General features: G+C 43.1%; 1 protein-coding gene across 4 annotated transcripts in view; it reads left to right on the forward strand.

Moving 5' to 3' along the window:
- The first annotated feature begins 2,057 nt into the window (after nt 1–2,057).
- The window catches only part of LOC109870913 (zinc finger E-box-binding homeobox 2-like), a 75,998-nt gene continuing 52,622 nt past the window's right edge, over nt 2,058–25,433 (forward strand). For 2 of the 4 annotated variants that reach the window (XM_031805590.1, XM_020461615.2), the window contains exons 1-2: nt 2,095–2,248; nt 3,899–4,060. In XM_031805590.1, coding sequence (XP_031661450.1) covers nt 3,988–4,060 — 73 coding nt within the window. In that variant the 5' untranslated portion in view covers nt 2,095–2,248; nt 3,899–3,987. Of the gene's footprint in view, nt 2,249–3,898; nt 4,061–25,433 lie in introns of all 4 variants that reach the window. The other 2 variants (XM_031805591.1, XM_020461616.2) reach the window with 2 other exon arrangements.

Here is a 25,433-nt window from a genome sequence, read left to right on the forward strand (position 1 = left end):
TAGGTTTCTATCTTTGCAGTGTGTGTGTGTGTGTGTGTGTGTGTGTGTGTGTGTGTGTGTGTGTGTGTGTGTGTGTGTGTGTGTGTGTGTGTGTGTGTGTGTGTGTGTGTGGGTGTGTGTGTGTGGGTGTGTGTGTGTGTGCAGGGCATGACAACCCTCTCCTCAGGTTTTTGAGGTGACTGACACTGTCACTTCTCATTTTGTTGTTCCTAGAACTTAACAGGTGGTTTTAACACATATATGTATGGACCACACTAAAAAAGCCACATACAGAAATTCAGCTTTATACATCTCATATTATAAAATATAATTTTTTATTTTTCCATTTGTTATTTTCTTCCCAAAACGTTCAGTATAAATGTACTTTCATTCACAAACGTTTTCAGAAAACTGCAGATACATTTTTCAACACAACTGTTTTAATCACATTGAGGTAAGTATGGTTTCAAAAAATATTTTTGGTCCATTTTCCACGTTATTGCCCACTGGGCAGAGACGTCAATTAAGCCTGTATTCCACATTGGTTCAACGTAATTTCAGTGTGTGCCCAGTGGGTGGGAATGTAATTTAGATAATGGCAGTATATGCCATTTTTCATGATCAAAAGCTAATTGGAAGATTTAGGCAATTACGGAACTATGATATATGTATATATACTTGGTCAAACTCGGTGTCGGGACAAATGTTCTTAAAATGTTGTTCTTCTAGAAGAGACGAGAGGATGCTCTACTGACAGTAGATGTCGTAAAGATGTCTTGATCATAAAGAACGGCACTCGGGCATCGAAGTCTAATCAAATGTTATGTCATTTTAAGAACCAACAGAGACACCAAAAAGAGAGATTTACTTTAAACACGTGTCCTCTGTGCACTTCTAGATAACCCTTATGATTATTTAACACGTATCCCTGTCGCGGTTCATATTACAGGGCTTATTTACAGACATATTAGATACTTTACTTTTAGCATCCATGTAAGTATTGTGATATAGTGAGGCCTTGGAAAAAGTGGTCCCCAATACCATATGAATAAATACATGAAAAGTAGGCTACAATATATACATGCTTATGACATTCGATAATAATAATAAAAGTTACAACGTTATTATTGTTAACAACTTTAAAATATTACTGTAGAGCTCAAAATTACCTGATAACATCTTCACCCAGTTCCCATACTCCTGGTCTGGTATGATCTCCAGTCTAATCCAGTTGGCTATGAGTGGACTGATCATATTCCATTCATTGGTGAGCGTTTCATCCATGCAGAACATGCATAGACACAGAGAATATTTTAACAACCACAAACCATGGGTGTAACTCTCCGATAGACATTATGTTACTGTACAATTGATGATGTAAATTAAAACGAACTGTGCTAAACATTTAACACTATTAAAAAAATCCACTCTACAGATTTATACGCATATGTGCAGACTATAATTTACGACTTTACCGTAGCGTGTTTCGTTGATGCCAGTGATAGCCCGTTGAAAATATGCTGCATCTACCCTCTTTCGTTTTTATACAAAAATTACAGTGTGGAATGGCACAGAATCATTTAAATGGGAATATACACTCACTCAGTCAGGATAAAAAGGCAGAGGTATCCTCTGTAGTGCCTCTGAATACATGCCGGAAGCCAGCCATTTGCGTGCAGGTAAACTACCTGTGCGCTCCAATCAGGTACCTTGGCGCTCCTTTCATATGCCAGTTTGGAGAGTAGTTGTCACCGCATTATAAATACCTTCTCTCTCACTCCAATACACTGCTGTTTTGTTTATTTTATGAAGTCGCTATTGGAAATCTGATGCGTGGGTAATTCCTCTCACATTTGACTCAAAGCACAGCCTACAAATGATCAAATACAATCTCATGGGAGACAACAACTTGATCACGTTCTCCCTCTCCACAACAACGCGCGCACATACTCCTCAATTATCCCTGCGCGTGAAGATAGGTGGCGTGTTAAGGATGTCTCGCGCCCCTATATTCCAGGAAAAGAAAAAGAGCGAAAAAATGTCATTAGAAGAGGCGTAACCCGTCAGTGCGCGTTCCCAGGTCTGTTTCGTGAAGTGGCTGAAAGAGACCAGTCCTAACCTGCCCATCAGGAATAACGGTCCCTCATCATCAAGCTATTTTCAAGGCTTATTACCAGTTATTTTCTTTGGCTCCACAACGCACCCCTTTTTCATCTCTCTGTGACGTTCTGTCTTCCAACCAGCTGTTTAGAGGATCACACTGACACAGGTACGTGTATTTTAACATATTGCTTTTTACATCAGTTTATTTGAATGAAACTTCAATATCTTTGCGATTGAGTTAGATTTGCCATTCAGGTATCCGTGCGCCTTTGCGCAATTATCAAAGTTGGACAGCCTACCTGCTCAGGTGAGAAAGGTGCGCGCTGCTGCAGAAGTGGATAGAGCGTTATATAGGCCTACCTGCATCAACTGTGATCGGATGCTCTCCTATATTCCCTGTATCCTTTCCGGGAAATCAAATTGTATTCAATGTTATTCGTTCCTATTCCTTTTGAGCTGTCCGAGTAGAAACGGGCGTAGGCTATTCGCGTTGGTTTGCCATCCATTGTATTTGCTAATTTTACGCATAGCCTTCTATTAGATAGATCAACATACACTGTTTTTTTAATCTACATTCCAAATTTGTGGACAGCTCATTATGTGTAGCTGGGGTTTGGGCAGTGACCACTAACATCCGCACTGTTGTGTGTGTTGTCGGCTATGTGTGTGTTCACTGCTTGTGCAAATGCCAAAGCCTTGTGAAAAAAAATGCAATGTGATGCAGTGGCAAACATTTCCAAATGTAAGTCTCTAAACTAGAAGATCCTCGTTTGGGCTGGGCTTCTATCATTCTATTTCAATTGGCTTTCCTCTAAAGTATATCATATTGAGCTTTTCCGTTTGTTGTCGTGTAAATGTTTATGGGTGTTTTTGTGTTTGTTTTCTTCTGTTACGGTTCGCTACCCTTTTAATACAAACTCCACTGACACCACGTCCCTACATTTAAAAAAACATTTAAATCGGGTCTGGTGCTGATTTTATTTTTACCAATCAGTTTAAATGGTAGATTAAATACATTTGAACATATCCTTATTAGAAAGGGGAAGTTAGTCTATTTCCCCACATATTGCAACATTTGGCATTCTTGATGAATGTGTCCAACATCCTTACATAATGTGTATAGTCTATACAAAAAATGATTAGGTCTTTCGCAGATACACTCATAAACACAGTTTGGAAAAATTGAAAACAAACTCGAAATGAATGACATGATATGAGATGAGCCTATTTAGTTGAATCGAACACTTTGCTTAACTTGATTGAGGCAGATGATACAAAGGATTTCAGAGTGTTGTTATAGATTAAAACTGCACCAATGTTTCTCGAGTGTGATACATTTGGTGATGACAGCAAAGTTGCCTAAGACTGACAGAAGGGACAGCCATAACAAACCTTCAATATCAAAGACATCAACAAGTCTCAGAAGTTGATGTATAAATTCAATTAGAAACTTGCACAGAAACATCCACCTTTTAATTTGAGGTTTCATACAATAATCGACATTTTTGGAAGTGTATGCCTTGCTTTATTTCAGTCATCCTTGTAAGCTATTGAATGTGTCTGCCTGTCCGTCCTCCGCCTCCTTCTGCTCCGATTCATTGACAATCTGCCCGATTAGGAGACACATCAAAAGACCAGGCGACGGCGGACGCAGTACGGTCTTGCTCAAACTCCCTCTCCTGGACTTTAACCCATATGGAGTTTCATTGAAGACTTTAGAGTGAATTAAAACGTTTTATTTCGAGCCCCTGTGGTTGAACGGGATCCATACAGTCATATTGTCCCAACATTTGTCGCCGTTTTGTTTGGTTATTAGATATCAACCGGAGCCTGCCTGTGCTGCTGACTGAAGGAGCCGAGCCCATGCGGACTGTAAGCCATCTGACCTAGACTAAACTCTTATCAATGAAGCAGGAGATCATGGCGGAGGGTCCCCGGTGTAAGAGGCGAAAACAATCAAACCCACAGAGAAAGAACGGTAAGAACATGTTTTAAGTTCAATAAAAGGAATGTTTGGGAACATTTGTAAGTTTTGCCAGCAGTCATTTGCGGGACCTCCCGCGCCTTGTCGCCTTTCACAGTTCGATTATAGTTTATATTCAGTGTAGGCACTGAGAATGGGGTGGTTGCGTAAAAGTACACTACATTTTGTTGTAGTTTTGAACTTAATCACTATGTAAAGCATTTTCATGTTTATTTTGAATGAGATTATGAGCGTTAAAGTTAACTATCAATGTCTCGAGCTGACTGTGTAAGAAAGGGATGTCAGAATGAGGCTCGAATGCGGTTCAGCGAGATAGTGCTACTTTCTAACAGGCAGGAAAACCGTTATTTGGGTAGGCCTATAGCGCGTCTCCTATGAATTGGATAAATCGGAGAAACCTGTGGATTAGGTAGAAACTGAACTGCGCTGTTAACTTTTGTGTGATTATGACTTAAATGTGCTTTATCTCACGATTATTCAACACTGTTTCATTGTCGTGTGAATTGTGTGGTGTTGTGGGTATTGTGTTGTGCTATAATTGCCATTCACAAGTGACTTGGTGCCTTTAAAGACCTTTACCACGTCTTAGATATTATATATAGTCTGTCAACTCGGAGTTAATTAAAGGTCTTAAAATGGCCATGACAATAGGACACAGTTTCTAAATGTGTCAATTTTTGTTCGGGTCTGGTGCTGCACGAAGACTACAGCACTAAACACAACACACCTCGTATAGGCAAGCTCACAGACTGACCACATTTCTGAAACGTTACTTGAGTTATGTGTTAACCTACAACGTTTAGAGGATATAGACAACTCCTGAGTTGTTGTGTAGGAGGTGTTGGGAGTGATAGGGATTTTGCGAGGGGGCATCCCTTTTGACGCCTCATCCATGTGTGTTATGCAAAGTTATATTACATTCATGTCAATGTTGAACTGACTTGTTTTCTCTTGTTACTTTAATATCCCATGGTATTACATGTTTGATGTAAAACTGGTGTCACAGTAGTTTGTTTAATTTGTATTTTGTTGTATAGCACTATTGTAGCTAAACATGTATTTTTTTAAACAATCTTTACATTTAAATTATATCGTTTTTTTTATATCACACATTTTCAGTCGACTTATTTTGTTTACTAGTTTTTATTTGTTTATTGATTCAGTGAACTCAGTATGTTGTTCAGGATGTTTACTGCTGTCAAGCACGTTTCTGATCAACAAAGATAATACTGAAGTATTGCAGCTCCTTTTAACCGCACATCGGTCTTTGTAAAAACCAAGATGAGAAGTGATTTTTTGAATTGCAATGGTTTTGTTAAGAACATTCAGCCAATGTCAATGTTGGCAAAAATTAAGAGAAAAATAATGTTGACAATATTGACAATATTGTTTTGTCAGAGGCTATAATGGAGGACTACTGCTACTGTTGTTTCTCCCAGGTGTGCACTTTTATTATGGATCATTTTAATGTGGAAATGTTTGTTTCCATTCCCCATTTAAACGGATTGCTTCTTCCCTGCGGGAGAATTTCATAGGTCTATATTTTAATATGCAATTTGTTATTTTTCTCTTGTATTTGCCTGAATATGCCTCTAGGCATACTGTTGATGCAAGACATTCATGGTAGGGTTAAGGCAACAACAGAAAAAAATGTTTTGGTCTGGTGTAAATATGTGTATTCAGAATGGATATAGTCATTCAGACTGAAAGTCTACTACGAAATACCTTTGCTTGTGAACTAGAACTTTTGCGAGTCTGAAGATTTTTTTTGCCTGTGGACAACTCCGATGCAGTATTCCCACAGGGATATCTGCTGTATACGGTCTGGAGGACCATATGCATTTTAATATCGCAAAGTAATACAGAACCAGAACTGTTGATATCTGTGTTAATTTTCTTTTTCCATAATTCTCATCTTCGAAATATGCGATTTATTATGTAAATGAACTCTTTATAGAGTAGGCCTACAAATTGTCCGTATGGCCTGTTGCATACAGTATCTTGTGGTTAGGCCTATACTTATTTTCTACCCCCCCCCCCCCCCCCCACACACCCCCCCACCCCACCTCACCTCATCTTAACTCCGTGACTCCCTAGTCCCAATCGGAGGTCACATTAGGCCCTGTGCAACTCGATATGCTCAGTCTGCACAACTTTGTTGCAGTTCGCAGCCCCCTCCCCCGTGCGAAACGTCACATCCAGCTGTGAGGGGTCGTTCAGTTGTGTGAACGCAGCTGTCAAAAGCGCTCCATTAGCCTTGCCTTAAAATACTCTTTCTTTCATTTTATATATATATGTATATATATATTTTACACTATTTCAGCTTTCAAACCACAATTGGTGTACTAAAGTGTGTGAGGTAAATAAATAAATAAATAAGACTGATCAATCACCTAATAAACTGGACATGTTATTGTCTTGCAACACTTATATAGTCAGAGTTATAAGACATTTAAAACATGGGTTCATCTCAGGATTATCACAACGTTCAAATGAAGGGATGGCTGTCATGGCCAGTATGCTAGTGGGTCCATAACTGTCTCGAGACAATGGGGTTTCAATGGAAGTGAGTTTCATTTCCCTGCTCCTATCATCAGCAGTGAGCAGTGTCAGGGTGCCTGTTGTACCATTCATGCTACATTTCTCACAAACATGCCATTGTCCTTGCTGCTGGAGACATGTGTCTGTGTTACATCTGCTCCTGAAACGCCCTCTACTGCTCATCCTGTGTCTCATTGACCTGCTGCCACTCCCCCAGTACTCTCTCCCTCTCCCTCTGTGTGTGATTGTGTGGGCGGAGGCAGGTGTGCTGGAGTAAGAGCAGATCCCCACCAGCTGCAATCTGTTCCATGATCAAGACCTCTACAAATACTCAGCCCTGCCACTTCCATGCTGCCAGATCGTAATCTCTGCTCAGTCAGTCTACGCTTCTAGCCATTTGTTACTGTTAGATCCTGTTATCCTATTGTGCCTGACTCTGGTCCTTGTCTCCAGTTCCACGTCTCGTCATCCTGCTTCCCCACACTACTACTCCCTTGGATTCCTCTCCAGGCCTGCTTACCCTGTCCCAACCCCTCTCGCTCCAGTCTCAGCCTCCGCACCTGGTTTCCTGCAACCCACCCGAGCTTCCCCTGGCCTGCACTCCATCTTCCCCCTGTGTTTTAATAAATACCTTGGTTACTTCAATCCCAGTCTCCTCGTCTGAGTCTGCTCTTGGGTTCCCCTCTTCCACTCTGCGTAACAATACGATTTTGCCAAAGAGATGAACCCAGCAGACTCTGATACTCTCCACCAAACCATCGTCTCCGTGAGCATCGGAGGGAGAGGGTAGGTAGGGTTGCATGCACCATAACATCTGTTTCAGTGCCTTGTCCTCCTTCTCTGACTGCATCCCATCCCAAGGCTATTCCAGATCCTGAACACATGCAGTTCGGCAGGGCCCGTCTCTCTCTAGAGGAGAGGCAACGACGAATCAGCGTTAGGAGCTGCCGATACGGTGGCCAGGTTGGTCACTTTGTCTCCACTTGTTCCCATCCAGCAAAAGAGGGGGCTCGGCAGTAGTGGGGGATATACTGTTTAGCCGAATCGCCTGCCCATCTTCCCCCAGATCTCTGATTGAAGGCAATCTTGTGTGGCAGAGCCAAGCTTTTCCTCTGTCTGTTCTCATCAATTCGGGCACCGACGAGAGCTTCCTGGACTGAGGGGTCGTTACCTAGTTGGGTCTGGACACTGTCCCTCTCGATTCACCCCTCGATGCTAAAAAGCTCCTCTCAATGGAAAGCTCCTCGCTCGTGTCTGTGAGAACCGTCCCTGTCATCCTGCGTCTCTCTGGAAATCACGAGGAAAATATCAGTTTCCACATAATCGACTGTCCATACTCTCCCCTGGTTCTTGGCCATCCATGATTAAAGCCACCCACAGATTGACTGGACCGCCTGAAAGGTAACCACTTGGAGTTAATTTTGTCACTCTAATTGTCTACATTCTGCCATCCCCTCTGCCTTGTCTGTGCCCCAGGTCATTCTAGAACCTCCGGACCTGTCATCAGTTCCTCCCGAGTATCACGATCTAGCTCCTGTTTTCAGCAAGTATCCCACCCTGTCGCTGCCGCCTCATCGGCCGTACGACTGCGCCATTGACCTTCAGCCTGGAGCTCCTCTCCCCAGTAGCCAGTTTTGAACCTCTCCTGTCCCGATCAAAAGGCTGTGGAGAGGTACATCCCAGGATTCTCTGGCTGCAGTACATATCAAGCCATCTTCCTCCCTGGTGGGTGCTGGGTTTTTCTTTGTGAAGAAGGATGGGTCACTGAGGCCGTGCATAGACTTCCGTGGGCTGAATAATTTTACAGTAAAGAACAAGTATCCCTTGCCACTCATCAGCTCTGATTTTGCACCCCTCCATGGTGCCAGTGTGTTTACCAAATTCGACCTCTGGAATGCCTACCACCTTGTTCGCATAAGAGAGGGGGACGAGTGGAAGACTGCATTCAACACACCACTTGGTCACTTTGATTATTTGGTCATGCCTTTTGGTCTTACTAATGCCCCTGCTGTTTTCCAGAACTTTGTCAATGATGTGCTGAGGGATGTGATTGGACGCTTTGTTTTTGTCTATTTAGATGACATCCTGATTTTTTCCAAGGACCCTGAGACTCACTAGCAACACGTTGGCCAAGTTCTTCAACGGCTGTTGGAGAATAAGCTTTTTGTTAAAGCTGAAAAATGTGAGTTCCATGCTGCCCAGTGTCTTTCCTGGGTTATAATATTGCACAGGGACAGTTAAGTATGGACCCCGCCAAGGTCATGGCAGTCAAAGATTGGCCTGCGCCCACCAACCTGAAGCAGCTACAGCGTTTCCTGGGGTTTGCACATGTTTACAGACGTTTCCTCCACAACTACAGCCATCTGGCAGCACCGCTCACCACTCTCACCTTCACCTCCACTCCATTCCACTGGACTCCTGAGGCAGCATTTCTGTAACTCAAGCTTTGCTTCACCTCCGCTCCGGGCCTTACTCAGCCCGATCCAGAACTCCAGTTCATTGTGGAGCTAGACACATCTGACAGCGGGGTAGGTGCTGTTCTGTCTCAACATTCCCCCTCTGATCAGAAGGTCTACCCATGTGCATTCTTTTCCTGTAAGCTCTCACCTGCAGAGAGAAATTTTGACATCGGAACCCAGGAACTCCTGGCAGTTAAGCTGGCTCATGAAGAATGGCGTCACTGGCTGGAGGGCTCTGTACCCCCTTCATAGTGTGGACTGACTATAAAAACCTGTCCTACATGACCTGCGCCACTCCCCCAGTACCCTCTCCCTCTCCCTCTGTGTGTGATTGTGTGGGCGGAGACAGGTGTGCTGGAGTAAGAGCAGATCCCCACCAGCTGCAACCTGTTCCATAATCAAGACCTCTACAAATACTCAGCCCTGCCACTTCCACGCTGCCAGATCGTAATCTCTGCTCAGTCAGTCTACGCTTCTAGCCGTTTGTTACTGTTAGATCCTGTTATCCTGTTGTGCCTGTTTTCCTCTCCGCTACAGTTCCGCCCGCTCTGACTCTGGTCCTTGTCTCCAGTTCCACGTCTCGTCATCCTGCTTCCCCACACTACTACTCCCTTGGATTCCCCTCCAGACCTGCTTACCCTGTCCCAACCCCTCTCGCTCCAGTCTCAGCCTCCGCACCTGGTTTCCTGCAACCCACCAAGCTTCCCCTGGCCTGCACTCCATCTTCCCCTTGTGATTTAATAAATACCTTGGTTAATTCATCCCAGTCTCCTCGTCTGAGTCTGCTCTTGGGTTCCCCTGTTCCACTCCGCGTAACAGTCTGCCAGCTCACTATGGCTAATGGTATAATATGAGCACACTCATATGTGTTCATGTCTACGCATTCACACACACACACACACACACACACACACACACACACACACACACACACACACACACACACACACACACACACACACACACACACACACACACACACACACACACACACACACACACACACACACACACACACACACACCTTCTGTCCTGGAGCTCTTTGGTACTGCTACGGTGGTCCTTCAGAACGCCTTTGGTATGATTACCACTCTTGCTCAAATCAGCGCTGACCTGAATGCCTTTCATATCTGCTCCGCCATGCCTTATGCACCCCCTCCCCCCTCTGTCCCCTCCTCCATGCCCCCCCCCCCCCACCCCCACCCCCTCAGTAAACACCCCAGAGGGCAGAACAAAGAAAAGGAGCTCCTCTCCTCCTCCCTCCCTCTCTCCTCATTCTTAATCACAATTCAGGCCTTTCACCGCCGCCAGGCCGCTCTCGCATTCAGCATCCCAAAGCCTGAGATGAAAAGAGCTCAGAAAAATGGAAAGCAGACTGAGTGAGAGTGAGTGAGAGGGGGAATGAAAAAGAGAGATTATGGAAAAGAGGAACAGAAAGTGGGTAGTGACTGAGCGACATAACTTAGGTGTCTTCGACTGTTTGTCAGGCCTCCCCTGGTTACGTGCCCTATATAGCCTCCTTCTCACTCCGCCCAAGGGCTGGGCACTATTGGTGGACAGATAGGGTTACGGGATGCCATTCCTGGACTATTCACAGCTGAATAATAGGAGCGAGAGGGAGAAAGAGAGGGATGAATGGTGTAGGGAGACAGAGAGAGGGATGAGTGGTGTAGGGAGACAGAGAGAGGGATGAGTGGTGTAGGGAGTCAGAGAGAGGGATGAGTGGTGTAGGGAGACAGAGAGAGGGATGAGTGGTGTAGGGAGACAGAGAGAGGGATGAGCGGTGTAGGGAGCCATAGAGAGAGAGAGAGGGATGAGTGGTGTAGGGAGACAGAGAGTGAGGGATGAGTGGTGTAGGGAGACAGAGAGAGGGATGAGTGGTGTAGGGAGACAGAGAGAGGGATGAGTGGTATAGGGAGACAGAGAGAGGGATGAGTGGTGTAGGGAGTCAGAGAGAGGGATGAGTGGTGTAGGGAGACAGAGAGAGGGATGAGTGGTGTAGGGAGCCAAAGAGAGAGAGAGAGAGGGATGAGTGGTGTAGGGAGCCATATAGAGAGAGAGAGGGATGAGTAGTGTAGGGAGACAGAGAGTGAGGGATGAGTGGTGTAGGGAGACAGAGAGTGAGGGGTGAGTGGTATAGGGAGACAGAGAGAGAGAGAGATGGATGAGTAGAGTGGGGAGACAGCGAGAGGGATGAGTGGTGTAGGGAGATGCAGAGAGAGGGATGAGTGGTGTAGGGAGATGCAGAGAGAGGGATGAGTGGTATAGGGAGACAGAGAGAGAGAGGGATTAGTGGTTTTGGGAGACAGAGAGAGAGGGATGAGTGGTGTGGGGAGACAGAGAGAGAGAGGGATGAGTGGTTTAGGGAGACAGAGAGCGAGAGGGATGAGTGGTTTAGGGAGACAGAGAGAGAGGGATTAGTGGTATTGGGAGAGAGAGAGAGGGGGGGATTAGTGGTGTAGGGAGAGAGAGGATAGAGAGGGAAAGAGAGGGTGAGGTGAGGGGTGTGGATAGAGAGAGCAGGGTTGGTAGGGCGATTGAGGGAGGGAACGCAACAGATTGTTTAATGGCTCTGAAATAAATCTTGCGAGTGCTTGAGACTTTTCATATTCCATTTTAATCAGCATGACAGAGTTGGGGGCAGGTGTGATTAGTTTTTGTTTTCCCTTCTGGATTGGATGTGCTAGTCACATCGTGTGTTGTATAACGTTACACACTCCGCCCCATCCATCCCTCAACCCCTCACAACAAACTACTTTCCTAAAGTGTGTTATGCCTATATCTGTTCATTTTGAATACAGTGCATGCAATTTGAGCTCCCGTAAAGCCCAAGTCAGAGGCAAAACACGTGTCTTGCAGTGCTGTCCAGAGAGACAGACGTCATTGTGGTGGGTCTCTCCTCTTTTCTCCTGCTTCAGAGGTCAGGAATCACGCATCTACAGAGGCAGACAGAAAGAGAGAAAGAGAGAGAGAGAGAGCGAGAGAGAGAGAGAGATAAGGAGAGAGAGAGAGAGAGAGACAGAGACAGAGAGACAGAGAGAGAAAGGGGAAGAGAGAAAGAGAGAGAAATGGGGTGGGATGCTACAACTTTATCACCATGTGATATGAATTCCTAATTTCTCTGTTCCTTCCCACCACCCCCAGAACTCTTTTTATTTGTTAAGAAAAGGAGATTATCTTTATTCACCTTCATTCAACACCATCTCTCCCTTTGCCAGCCCAAGCTGTGAGGGATTTAGGCAGATTTACTTCACCAAACACCTTTGGACATTGGGAAGGAGACAGGCTTGCTTTGGGAAAAAGAGGGGATTTGTTCAAAGAGGTGCAAGAGAGATAATACGTCACCAGGCGGCCAGCCCATTATATTAACCAGGGTGCTGGTGGCCTGGGGAGGGAGCCGTGTTAAGTTTCTATGCAGCCACAGCCCCCTCCTCACTTCTTATACAGGGACAGATGGGCTGACTGGCCCCAATGACTGCTGTCGACTACATATGTTGCTATACACTCACAAACAATAACATACACTCTCTCATGTTTACACATTCACAGGGCAAATAACCAAGGTCAAGGTGTTAAGCATGGATGTACAGTTTTATACCTTTGTTTAAACATGAGTTTTGATCATATTCTTGAAATGTGTTTTTAATTTTTTAATTGTACCTTTATTTAACTAGGCAAGTCAGTTAAGAACAAATTCTTATTTTCAATGACGGCCTAGGAACAGTGGGTTAACTGCCTGTTCAGGGACCTTCCGGTTACTAGTCCAACGCTCTAACCACTAGGCTACCCTGCCACCCCTGCTGTGTGTCGCGAGGAGAGCTATGGAATTATTGAGTAGTGTGTTTGCACCCTACTGTATGTCCTGCTTGACTAAATCACAACAAAGCTACACCTCCTCCACCCCTCTCGTTGTGTAGCCTGCCTGCCTGCCGTTCACTCACTCACTCACTCACCCTGTCCCAACCCCTCTCGCTCCAGTCTCAGCCTCCGCACTCACTCACTCACTCACTCACCCTGTCCCAACCCCTCTCGCTCCAGTCTCAGCCTCCGCACTCACTCACTCAATCACTCACTCACTCACTCACTCACTCACTCACTCACTCACTCACTCACTCACTCACTCACTCACTCACTCACTCACTCACTCACTCACTCACCCTGTTATTTAATACACTTCATGAGATGCATGGACCCTGCCTGCTTGTAAATGCCAAGATTTCTAACTGTACAAACAAAACTCATCACTGTGTCAGAAGCACAGAAATCTTCAGAACAGAGAGCCCGCTTCGACAGCTTCAGAACACCTACGCCTCCCTAAAGCTGCTGACTGGAACAGTGGCGATAGAGAGAGTGTTGCCTGCTGAAGTTAGTACTATGGGGTTGCACTGCACTGACCAACGTTGAGGGATACAAATGGCTGCTTAAGAGTCACATTGTGCTGGTTGTGTGTGTGCCTGGCAGTGTGTGTGTATTTCAAGGTTACTGACATGGGTTATTGTATATGTCTCTCCCTGTAACCATGCACACATTTTTTTTCATGAGTGAATACAGAGTACCCCTGTGACATTTTGTGGGGCCACATCGCCTTTAGCCTAAACAGCTAGGATTTACCAAGGTCAGTAATGAGGTATGTCACTGCAGGCTACCGAAACAACAGCCCCAGTTATAATGAATGGGAATAAGGTTCAGCGCAACTATTAGTGGTGTGTGTGTGTGTGTGTGTGTGTGTGTGTGTGTGTGTGTGTGTGTGTGTGTGTGTGTGTGTGTGTGTGTGTGTGTGTGTGTGTGTGTGTGTGTGTATATCAGTTATTTTAAATTGAGCAGCTTAAGGAGTTGTTTGTTGGAATTCATTTTATGTCAGAAAATATATTTGTGAACATTGTGTCATGTTAATTTATTCTAGTGTTCCTTGATCTTTCTTTGTCATGTTATCACTATTATGAGTCATAAGGTGAGCATACGGTGGTCTCTAAGCGAGGCCTGTATATATTTTGACTGAACATGTTTGAGCCGGATCACAACATTTGCACACACATCTATGGGCCATCCCTTAACATAGATATGTGGGCTTGATTGGTGTGGTGCCCAGGGCAAAAGGTCACACGCACATGGAACAATCAATAACGGATTGGTGGGTTAAGGTGTTATGACCTATTTTTGTCTGTCAGCGAGTGTTCCAGTCAGATCTATACAACCAGGACTTGTTGTAAGATGTTCATATCATGGATCATTTATATATTTGGTTTTTAATTTTAGGACCCCTGTAGGTATTATTTGATTAAATATTGAATTCGTCTTTTACTACTATATCCCATAGAAACACATTCAGTAACATGTTCACAAATGGCAAAACAGACAGTCCAAAAATGTATCATCAGGAAAAAAGATTTAACATTTCTGTCCTATATCTAGGACATATAAGAAAGCTCAGGAAATATTTTTGTTCTTTGAAAACATATTTAACCCCTTATTTTGTTGGCATAAAAAATACCTTCAGGGTGAAAACCTTTTGGAGTGAAACGGAACACCATCGTGTTCATGAGAGTCTCATCTTTCCATAGTGGGGTCATATTAGTTTGTAGCCCAAATGGTTCGGACACTACAGACAGAAGTTGGCACATCGTCAGTAATAGAGATCTACTGTTCCATGTAGAAGTAATAGAGATCTACTGTTCCATGTAGAAGTAATAGAGATCTACTGTTCCATGTAGAAGTAATAGAGATCTACTGTTCCATGTAGAAGTAATATAGATCTACTGTTCCATGTAGAAGTAATAGAGATCTACTGTTCCATGTAGAAGTAATAGAGATCTACTGTTCCTTGTAGAAGTAATAGAGATCTACTGTTCCATGTAGAAGTAATAGAGATCTACTGTTCCATGTAGAAGTAAATAGATCTACTGTTCCATGTAGAAGTAATATAGATCTACTGTTCCATGTAGAAGTAATAGAGATATACTGTTCCATGTAGAAGTAATAGAGATCTACTGTTCCATGTAGACGTAATAGTGCTGTTCCTTGTAGAAGTAATAGAGATCTACTGTTCCATGTATGAAGTAATAGAGATCTACTGTCCCATGTAGAAGTAATAGAGATCTACTGTTCCTTGTAGAAGTAATAGAGATCTACTGTTCCATGTAGAAGTAATAGAGATCTACTGTTCCATGTAGAAGTAAATAGATCTACTGTTCCATGTAGAAGTAATATAGATCTACTGTTCCATGTAGAAGTAATAGAGATATACTGTTCCATGTAGAAGTAATAGAGATCTACTGTTCCATGTAGACGTAATAGTGCTGTTCCTTGTAGAAGTAATAGAGATCTACTGTTCCATGTAGACGTAATAGTGCTGTTCCTTGTAGAAGTAATAGAGATCTACTGTTCCATGTAGAAGTGATATAGATCTACTGTTCCATGTAGAAGTAATAGAGATCTACTGTTCCATGTAGAAGTAATAGAGATCTACTGTTCCATGTAGAAGTAATATAGATCTACTGTTCCATGTAGAAGTAATAGAGATCTACTGTTCCATGTAGAAGTAATAGAGATCTACTGTTCCTTGTAGAAGTAATAGAGATCTACTGTTCCATGTAGAAGTAATAGAGATCTACTGTTCCATGTAGAAGTAAATAGATCTACTGTTCCATGTAGAAGTAATATAGATCTACTGTTCCATGTAGAAGTAATAGAGATATACTGTTCCATGTAGAAGTAATAGAGATCTACTGTTCCATGTAGACGTAATAGTGCTGTTCCTTGTAGAAGTAATAGAGATCTACTGTTCCATGTATGAAGTAATAGAGATCTACTGTCCCATGTAGAAGTAATAGAGATCTACTGTTCCTTGTAGAAGTAATAGAGATCTACTGTTCCATGTAGAAGTAATAGAGATCTACTGTTCCATGTAGAAGTAAATAGATCTACTGTTCCATGTAGAAGTAATATAGATCTACTGTTCCATGTAGAAGTAATAGAGATATACTGTTCCATGTAGAAGTAATAGAGATCTACTGTTCCATGTAGACGTAATAGTGCTGTTCCTTGTAGAAGTAATAGAGATCTACTGTTCCATGTAGACGTAATAGTGCTGTTCCTTGTAGAAGTAATAGAGATCTACTGTTCCATGTAGAAGTGATATAGATCTACTGTTCCATGTAGAAGTGATATAGATCTACTGTTCCATGTAGAAGTAATAGAGATCTACTGTTCCATGTAGAAGTAATAGAGATCTATTGTTCCATGTAGAAGTAATAGTACTGTTCCATGTAGAAGTAATAGAGATCTACTGTTCCATGTAGAAGTAATAGTACTGTTCCATGTAGAAGTAATAGAGATCTACTGTTCCATGTAGAAGTAATAGTACTGTTCCATGTAGAAGTAATAGAGATCTACTGTTCCATGTAGAAGTAATAGAGATCTACTGTTCCATGTAGAAGTAATAGAGATCTACTGTTCCATGTAGAAGTAATATAGATATACTGTTACTTGTAGAAGTAATATAGATCTACTGTTCCTTGTAGAAGTAATAGATATCTACTGTTCCATGTAGAAGTAATAGAGATCTACTGTTCCATGTAGAAGTAATATAGATCTACTGTTCCATATAGAAGTAATAGAGATCTACTGTTCCATGTAGAAGTCATAGTACTGTTCCATGTAGAAGTAATAGAGATCTACTGTTCCATGTAGAAGTAATATAGATCTACTGTTCCTTGTAGAAGTAATAGAGATCTACTGTTCCATGTAGAAGTAATATAGATCTACTGTTCCATGTAGACGTAATATAGATCTACTGTTCCATGTAGAAGTAATAGAGATCTACTGTTCCATGTAGACGTAATAGTACTGTTCCATGTAGAAGTCATAGAGATCTACTGTTCCATGTAGAAGTCATAGTACTGTTCCATATAGAAGTAATAGTACTGTTCCATGTAGAAGTAATAGATATCTACTGTTCCATGTAGAAGTAATAGATATCTACTGTTCCATGTAGAAGTAATAGTACCGTTCCATATAGAAGTAATAGAGATCTACTGTTCCATGTAGAAGTAATATAGATCTACTGTTCCATGTAGAAGTAATATAGATCTACTGTTCCATGTAGAAGTAATAGAGATCTACTGTTCCATGTAGAAGTCATAGTACTGTTCCATATAGAAGTAATAGAGATCTACTGTTCCATGTAGAAGTAATAGAGATCTACTGTTCCATGTAGAAGTAATAGAGATCTACTGTTCCATGTAGAAGTAATAGAGATCTACTGTTCCATATAGAAGTAATAGAGATCTACTCTTCCATGTAGAAGTAATAGAGATCTACTGTTCCATGTAGAAGTAATGTAGATCTACTGTTCCATGTAGACGTAATAGAGATCTACTGTTCCATGTAGAAGTAATAGTGCTGTTCCATGTAGAAGTAATTGAGATCTACTGTTCCATGTAGAAGTAATGTAGATCTACTGTTCCATGTAGAAGTAATGTAGATCTACTGTTCCATGTAGACGTAATATAGATCTACTGTTCCATGTAGAAGTAATAGAGATCTACTGTTCCATGTAGAAGTAATAGTACTGTTCCATGTAGAAGTAATAGAGATCTACTGTTCCATGTAGAAGTAATAGAGATCTTCTGTTCCATGTAGAAGTAATAGAGATCTACTGTTCCATGTAGAAGTAATAGTACTGTTCTTTGGAGATTAGTCTCTGGATGTCTGCAGTCCCTCTCTTCTGTTAGTCCTCTTCTGTTAGTCCTCTTCTGTTAGTCCTATTCTGTTAGTCCTATTCTGTTAGTCCTCTTCTGTTAGTCCTCTTCTGTTAGCCCTCTTCTGTTAGTCCTGTTGTGTTAGTCCTCTTCTGTTAGCCCTCTTCTGTTAGTCCTCTTGTGTTAGTCCTCTTCAGTTAGTCGTCTTCTGTTAGTCCTCATCTGAACTAGATCAGAACGCTTTAAGACCTCTGCTGCCAGTTTTCTACAGGAAATGTGAACAATTATGTGGATTATAATTAATGGTCAGTTTTTGGAAGGGGATACATTTTTCATAAAGGAAAATCAAGACTGAAATTTCAAAGAGGAAATTACAAACTTCCGAAGCCTTTTAACACCTCAAATACACTACAAGTTTTAAATGTCTTGCATTGCAGGAAAGCAACAGGATGATCAAATTGAGATCCGACATCTGTATAGCAACTGAAAGATGTCAAGTACTGCCATCGCTGGAATTGCATTAGTGTTGCTTTCTAATCATTAGCTGAACCAATAACCCGGCATGACTAGTGTGGATATGAAACCTCACCACCCAGACAGATCTGGCCATTTACATGACAGTTACCGGGACAACAAAAAACAACAACACCGTTTACTTGAATTCCCTTGATGATCAGCTTTTGGGCAGTGTTTCTAGTTTGTAGGGTGGTGACTATGAGGTGGCTAAAGAGACATCTGGAGAGGTAAATTTGGTCCTCTAATAGGTTCTGACTGGGGCCCAGGCTCCCCAGGCTCCGTAGCTGTTCCCAGTGCTGTCACTACCAAATGTCACCCAGACACCTCCCAGGTGACAAACACAACCAACAGGGTGAAGAGATTAGTCATGGTGACAGCACCCATTCTCCATCCTGCTTCTTCCATCCTCATCCCCCAGCCAGACAGGCCCCAGCCAGCGCCTCCTGTCCTCGTCTGTTGTTTCCGATCCACTCTCGTGTTTTGGAATCTGTCCTGGTTGGTTTGGAGACATCATTTGTTCACCATGCAGGGGTTCTCTCTCTCTCCAGCGTTAGGTTAACACTACCAATTCACTGTCCTGTCCTCCTATTGGATCGTCCGTAATGCTCCTGAGGGTACATCAGCAGGGGTTCCAGTCAGGGATGAAAGGACACAACTTCCTGGTCACAGATCTAGAAATTAAAGTAATGAGGCTGTGCAGTGCACATGGAAGTCAGGCCTGAGCTGGGCCTCAGCTACAGCGATGATGCTGACTGCTGACTTCCGAGCCAGTCCTCCCTCCATCCCAATAGATCCTCAATCTGATCTGCTCAGTCGCAACCTCAGGCGTGGGCTGCTTGTGTCCTATCTCAGAGGGTGTCCTGTCTTTCTATTCCAGAGCTAAATGATCCCTTTCCTAGTGTTAGTCCTCCCACTCAGGGCTATTGGAACTGACATTCCTGTCGAAGAGGAGACATACAGGTTTTTTTGAAGGAAATGTGAGGACTTTTTTCTCCCTGCTGTGGGGTTGGATTGTAGTACGGTTGGGGAGCTCTGTCTTCAGAAGTGATGAGTTAAAAGGTTTGTAAAAAAAGGCCAGTTGTGTGACAGTTTCAGATCAGATGTCTTTAATTCTGTGTGTCATTTCAGGCGTGATCCATCCGATGTGGTTCTTCCATCACTGAGATGGCTGGTGTATTGTTGTATACTGTACCAAAGAGACTTGTCACTGCGAGGTGTGCGCCACTCATGCAGACGGCACGTCTTCTTATCGTATCGTCTAAGCAGACAAAATCACAGGGCATCTTAATGATTGGAGTTTTACAGTACAGGCGGCTGCACTCCTAATGACTTGCCATCTCTCTGGTTTTACCATAAAGGAGTGATCCTGCGCAATTAGACTTAATGAAATATTAATGTGTGGCACCTTCTCAGCCGTCCTCCTCGTAAATGAGCGCGCCACGCTTAATGCACCCCCTGTTTGTATTATGGAGGCAGCCTGGCCCCTGTTTGTATTATGGAGGCAGCATGGCCCCTGTTTGTATTATGGAGGCAGCATGGCCCCTGTTTTGTATTATGGAGGCAGCATGGCCCCTGTTTGTATTATGGAGGCAGCATGGCCCCTGTTTGTATTATGGAGGCAGCCTGGCCCCTGTTTGTATTATGGAGGCAGCATGGCCCCTGTTTGTATTATGGAGGCAGCATGGCCCCTGTTTGTATTATGGAGGAAGCATGGCCCCTGTTTGTATTATGGAGGCAGCATGGCCCCTGTTTGTATTATGGAGGAAGCATGGCCCCTGTTTGTATTATGGAGGAAGCATGGCCCCTGTTTGTATTATGGAGGCAGCATGGCCCCTGTTTGTATTATGGAGGCAGCATGGCCCCTGTTTGTATTATGGAGGCAGCATGGCCCCTGTTTGTATTAAGGAGGAAGGATGTCATGTTGGCAATTAGGGCTTTGCTCTGGCAAGTAACTGTAGCACAAGGCGGGATAGGAGATAGAGGAGGGAGGTATACATTGGGTAGGAAAGCGGTTGCTTGTTGTTACACATTCGATGCTCCTCCCTTTGAATTCTCATCTTTATCCTGAACAACAAAAAAGGCACAGGGGGAGTTTATGCCAGCCTGAACAAGACAGGAAGTGGTCTTATATGCTTAGGTATATGTATTAGATGTATTCTGTATGTTAAAATAGAGTCTGACATCATAGCCAGGTCCAGCATATTCTTTTGCGTCGATCAATGATGAAACACCTTTCAATGTTTATTTTGGCTGTCCCCTTCAGCAGTTTTTTTCTTTCTTTATCTCTATATCTCTGTTTCTCTGAATGTGAAGTTCTGACATTAAGCATCTGTTCAAACACAGCACATTCACAGATTAAGCATGCATCAACCACACATTACCAATTTCTTTCTTTTACTTTTTCTTGCCCTCGCACACACACACGCACACACACACACACACACACGCACACGCACACACGCACACGCACACACACACACACGCACACGCACCCACCCCCACACACACCCCCACACACACACACACGCACACGCACCCACCCCCCCTCCCTCCCACACACACACGCACCCCCCCTGTCCACGGTCTGAGCTAAAGCGGAGTGATGACAGAGTTTTGTTAAGCCGGGAACAAAGGAAAAGAGGGGTGCTGGGATGACATTGTCTGTGTGGATATAAGTGTTGTGACTGTTAGGGCTGGTGCAACCCAGCACTCTAGCAGGGTCATATTCATCAGACATCTACAGGGCATTTTCTTGTTGCTATGAGAGTTAGGAGCCCATCTTTTTCCTTAGTTTTGAAAATTGTATCAACCATTTGTATTATTATTTTTAAAACATTTATAAAAAGAACATATACAGTTGAAGTCGGAAGTTTATGTACACTTAGGTTGGAGTCATTAAAACTCGTTTTTCAACTACTCCACAAGTTTCTTGTTAACAAACTGTAGTTTTGGCAAGTCAGTTAGGACATCTACTTTGTGCATGACACAAGTCATTTTTCCAACAATTGTTTACAGACAGATTATTTGACATATAATTCACTGTATCACAATTCCAGTGGGTCAGAGGTTAACATACACTAAGTTGACTGTGCCTTTGAACAGCTTGGAAAATTCCAGAAAATGACATCATGGCTTTAGAAGCTTCTGAAAGGCTAATTGACATTATTTGTGTCAATTGGTGGTGTACCTGTGGATGTATTTATTTCCAAATGCCTGAAGGTACCACGTTCATCTACACAAACAATAGTACGCAAGTGTAAACACCATGGGACCACGCAGCCGTCATACCGCTCAAGAAGGAGACGCGTTCTGTGTCCTAGAGATGAACGTACTTTGGTGAGAAAAGTGCACATCAATCCCAGAACAACAGCAAAAGACCGTGTGAAGATGCTGGAGGAAACAGGTACAAAAGTATCTATATCCACAGTAAAACGAGTCATGTATAAACATAACCTGAAAGGCCGCTCAGCAAGGAAGAAGCCACTGCTCCAAAACCGCCATAAAAGAGCCAGACTGCGGTTTGCAAAATTATGTGAAAATGATGTGGATATATTGAAGCAGCATCTCAATACATCAGTCAGGAAGTTAAAGCTTGGTCGCAAATGGGTCTTCCCAATGGACAATGACCCCAAGCATACTTCCAAAGTTGTGGCAAAATGGCTTAAGCACAACAAAGTCAAGGTGTTGGAGTGGCCATCACAAAGCTCTGACCTCAATCCCATAGAAAATTTGTGGGCAGAACTGAAAAGCATGTGCGAGCGAGGAGGCCTACAAACCTGACTCAGTTACACCAACTCTGGTAGGAGGAATGGGCCAGAATTCACCCACCTTATTGTGGGAAGCCTGTGGAAGGCTACCCGGAACATATTACCCAAGTTAAACAATTTAAAGGCAATGCTACCAAATACTAATGAAGTGTATGTAAACTTCTGACCCACTGGGAATGTGATGAAAGAAATAAAAGCTGAAATGCATCATGATCTCTACTATTATGCTGACATTTCACATTCTTAAAATAAAGTGGTGATCTTAACTGACCAAAGACAGGGATTTTTTACTAGGATTAAATGTCAGAAAAAACTGAGTTTAAATGTATTTGGCTGAGGTGTATGTAAACTTCCGACTTCAACTGTATATTGTAGTGGAAGATTTTAGTGCTCATCAGACGAAAACCTACTTTGCTTGTTTCATCAGACCAGTTAACCTTGAAATCTCCTCTCTCATACAAAATTACACGTCATATGCCAGGTTTTCATTTTGAGAAAAGTCCCCATATGCATTTCAATGAGCTTTTCTTTCACAGATTCTCTCTTCCCAGTTCCCACGCATTGGGCCTAATCAGTTGTGCACCTTTATCTGGGGGTCTGTCTGTGTGTGAGAAGTCTCGTGCGTTGTCTTTGCGCAGGCCTAACTGTGTTTGCAGTGGGATTACGAGGGCTGGGGGGGTTGTATGAGGGCTCGGGGGGGGGGGCTAAGGGTGGCCGGGGGGCTCGGGGACATGGGGTGACCGGGTAAAGGTAGCCATGGGAGGACCCCCTGATGGTGTGGAATGCTGGTCAGAGAAGGGTGGTGGTGGTGGTGGTGGTGGGGGGGGGGTCCAACACTCTGGAGATGGGACAGGTGATTTGGTGTGTCCTATCAGGCATCAAAGCTGTGACAGAGCTGACACTTGTAATACTACAGACCTCCTTGCCCCCCACCCTTTGGGGCTCAGCTGAGTTGTGAGTGCTGTGGGTGATAGCTATACTCCCCAATTTCAGCGTAGTTTATTTCTCCTAAACGGACATATGGTGTAGAGATAGATGCATTTTAAAAGGCCTCGCTATCCGATTTATTTAGAGTCAAATTTTATTTTCAACGTGACAAACACCTTGTGTAAAGGCCATTGTTCCCGTGTTGTAAGAGTAGTCCTCCAATACAATGATACCTTTACGGCCTTGTTAATAGTAGCTGTTTGTTCTAATAGTGTGCTAATGAAGTTTAATGGGTAGTAAATCTAAACGTTTCATTTTCTTCATTGTGTGTTATGGGTCAGGTCTAGACAAATGATCTGCCAATTGGACTTGACTCATTATAGTATAGGACATCATCATACTGTATGTCACAGAAAAACAATGACTCCAACTGAATGAGAGAACGCATCCAAACCGACTCATTTGTCATTTACAATCAAAATGGAAAAAGAGTTTGGCACAAAGACATTCCATTTCTATTTTGTGTGCTAATTCCCCCTTAGAGTCAAATTAATCCTGCTGTGCGTCACACGGTGACATCAATTCCAATATTGAAAATCTCCCTGTGTGTTTGTGCTAGAGACTTACCGTTTATTGTTGTGGGCTGCAACTCAATCCACTCTTTCCGACCAATATAAAGTGTTCACCTATTACATGACATGCGGCTTGTGAAAGCTGCCTTTTTCTACACATGCAGTCAAGAAAATCATCACAATGATGCATCTGTAAAACCCGAACCGTGTGAGCTACAGCTGAACTCTGTCGCAGATGTCCACATTTCGAAGAGGTCTTCTTACAAAACCGATTGTCCAGACCGATGTCCAAACATTTAAAAAAATATATGTTTTCTTATATCTCTCAGATAATAGGACAGACACTTCAAGTCTTTGTTCCTTATGATTCATTGTTTTGACTTTCTGTTATGCCTTTTATGAATGTGCTATTCAATGTGTTTCTATGGGCTATAGTAGTAAAGGCCAAATTCAATATTTCATATTGTTTTTTTCTGTACCTACAGGGGTCCTAAAAATATAAATCAAATGGCTAAGTGATGTATTTTATGCCCGTCTTAAAACAATTTAATGTGTTAGCTTAGTAGATAATCCATTCTAAGGGTTTAGCCCTATAGGGGAATTCACTCATTATCATTTCCATTGTAATTTTCAATGTTGCCAACATATTCAAATAATGATTGACATATTTATTTTTTAAATGAATTTATTCATACTGTTTCATCATAATTCTACAATGTTGAACATGGTAAAAAGTAAAGAAAAACCCTTGAATGTGTAGGTGTGTCCAAACTTTTGACTGGTACTGTACATTCAGACAAATGATGCTGATTCATGATTTCGACTGGCTGAGAAAAGCTGCTAGACTGTCTCGTCCTGACTCCCAACACATGGGACAAGCTGGAAATAATGTCAATATTGAAGCAAAGTGGCAAGACAGACATCAAGGTTTATACAAATCTCCGCTGTTGAAAACCAAATGTTAGTCTGAAAGAAATGGGAGATAATGTCTAGATGCCTTTTATAGTTGAGATCAAGTTTATAAATTGCCTGGCCGGGCTGATGAGATAGTGGATTGCGCAGTGAGATGGAATAGTGAATAGGTATTTCAACATCATAGCCTTAGCCGGTAGTAACTTGTGGAATAGACACAGACTGGAATGTGGTTTTAACCAATCAGCATCCAGGATTTGACCCACCGTTGTGTAATATGAATTATTAAATGTGTTACTTCTAAAAGCCTACCTCTGCCCCTCCCTTCCCTACAATGTAACATGTCTTTCCAACTCCTAAAGCGCCAAGCCCTTACATCCCAATGACAAATTGTTGCACTCTTATCTTTGCACTTCATTGGCTGCTTCAGTGGGACTGTCCCCTGTATTTCATGTCTGGGTAGAGATTGGGAGTGTGGGGGTAGGGGGAGGTGGGCTGCAGAGCAGAGGAAGGGTACAGGTTGAGTCATGGTACCCGAGGTGTCCTTTTTTGTGCGGCCCGTCAAACGTGGTTAACATGAGCAGAGCAGAGAGCGGGCCGACCCATGGTGGAGGGAAGGGGGGGGTTCTCTTTCTACATTTCTCTTTCTCTCTTTCCCTCCCTCCATCCTCCCTCCTGTTTCTCCTCTTGGCTCACAAGCCCCCTGTCATTGTTTTGTTCCATTATTTCCCCCCCAGGCACTCCTCAGTGTGTGGGTCAGGCGATAGCTGACAAGATGCTTCAGAATGCCGGGAGCCCCCGCTAGACAGATTGTAGCTTAGCGGGTTGTAGCAGAACCAGGGCCCTCAACCAGTGGGCAGTAAACCATAAGACAGTGTTAGTTACCCCCCCCCATATCCTCTTTATTTGTCCTGTAAAGTACTAACAGAAACAGTTATACCTGACGGTAAAACTAGAGTTTACAAGCTGCTCTC

The sequence above is a fragment of the Oncorhynchus kisutch genome, linkage group LG26 (genome assembly GCF_002021735.2).
Source record: "Oncorhynchus kisutch isolate 150728-3 linkage group LG26, Okis_V2, whole genome shotgun sequence".
Classification (NCBI taxonomy): Eukaryota; Metazoa; Chordata; class Actinopteri; order Salmoniformes; family Salmonidae; genus Oncorhynchus; species Oncorhynchus kisutch.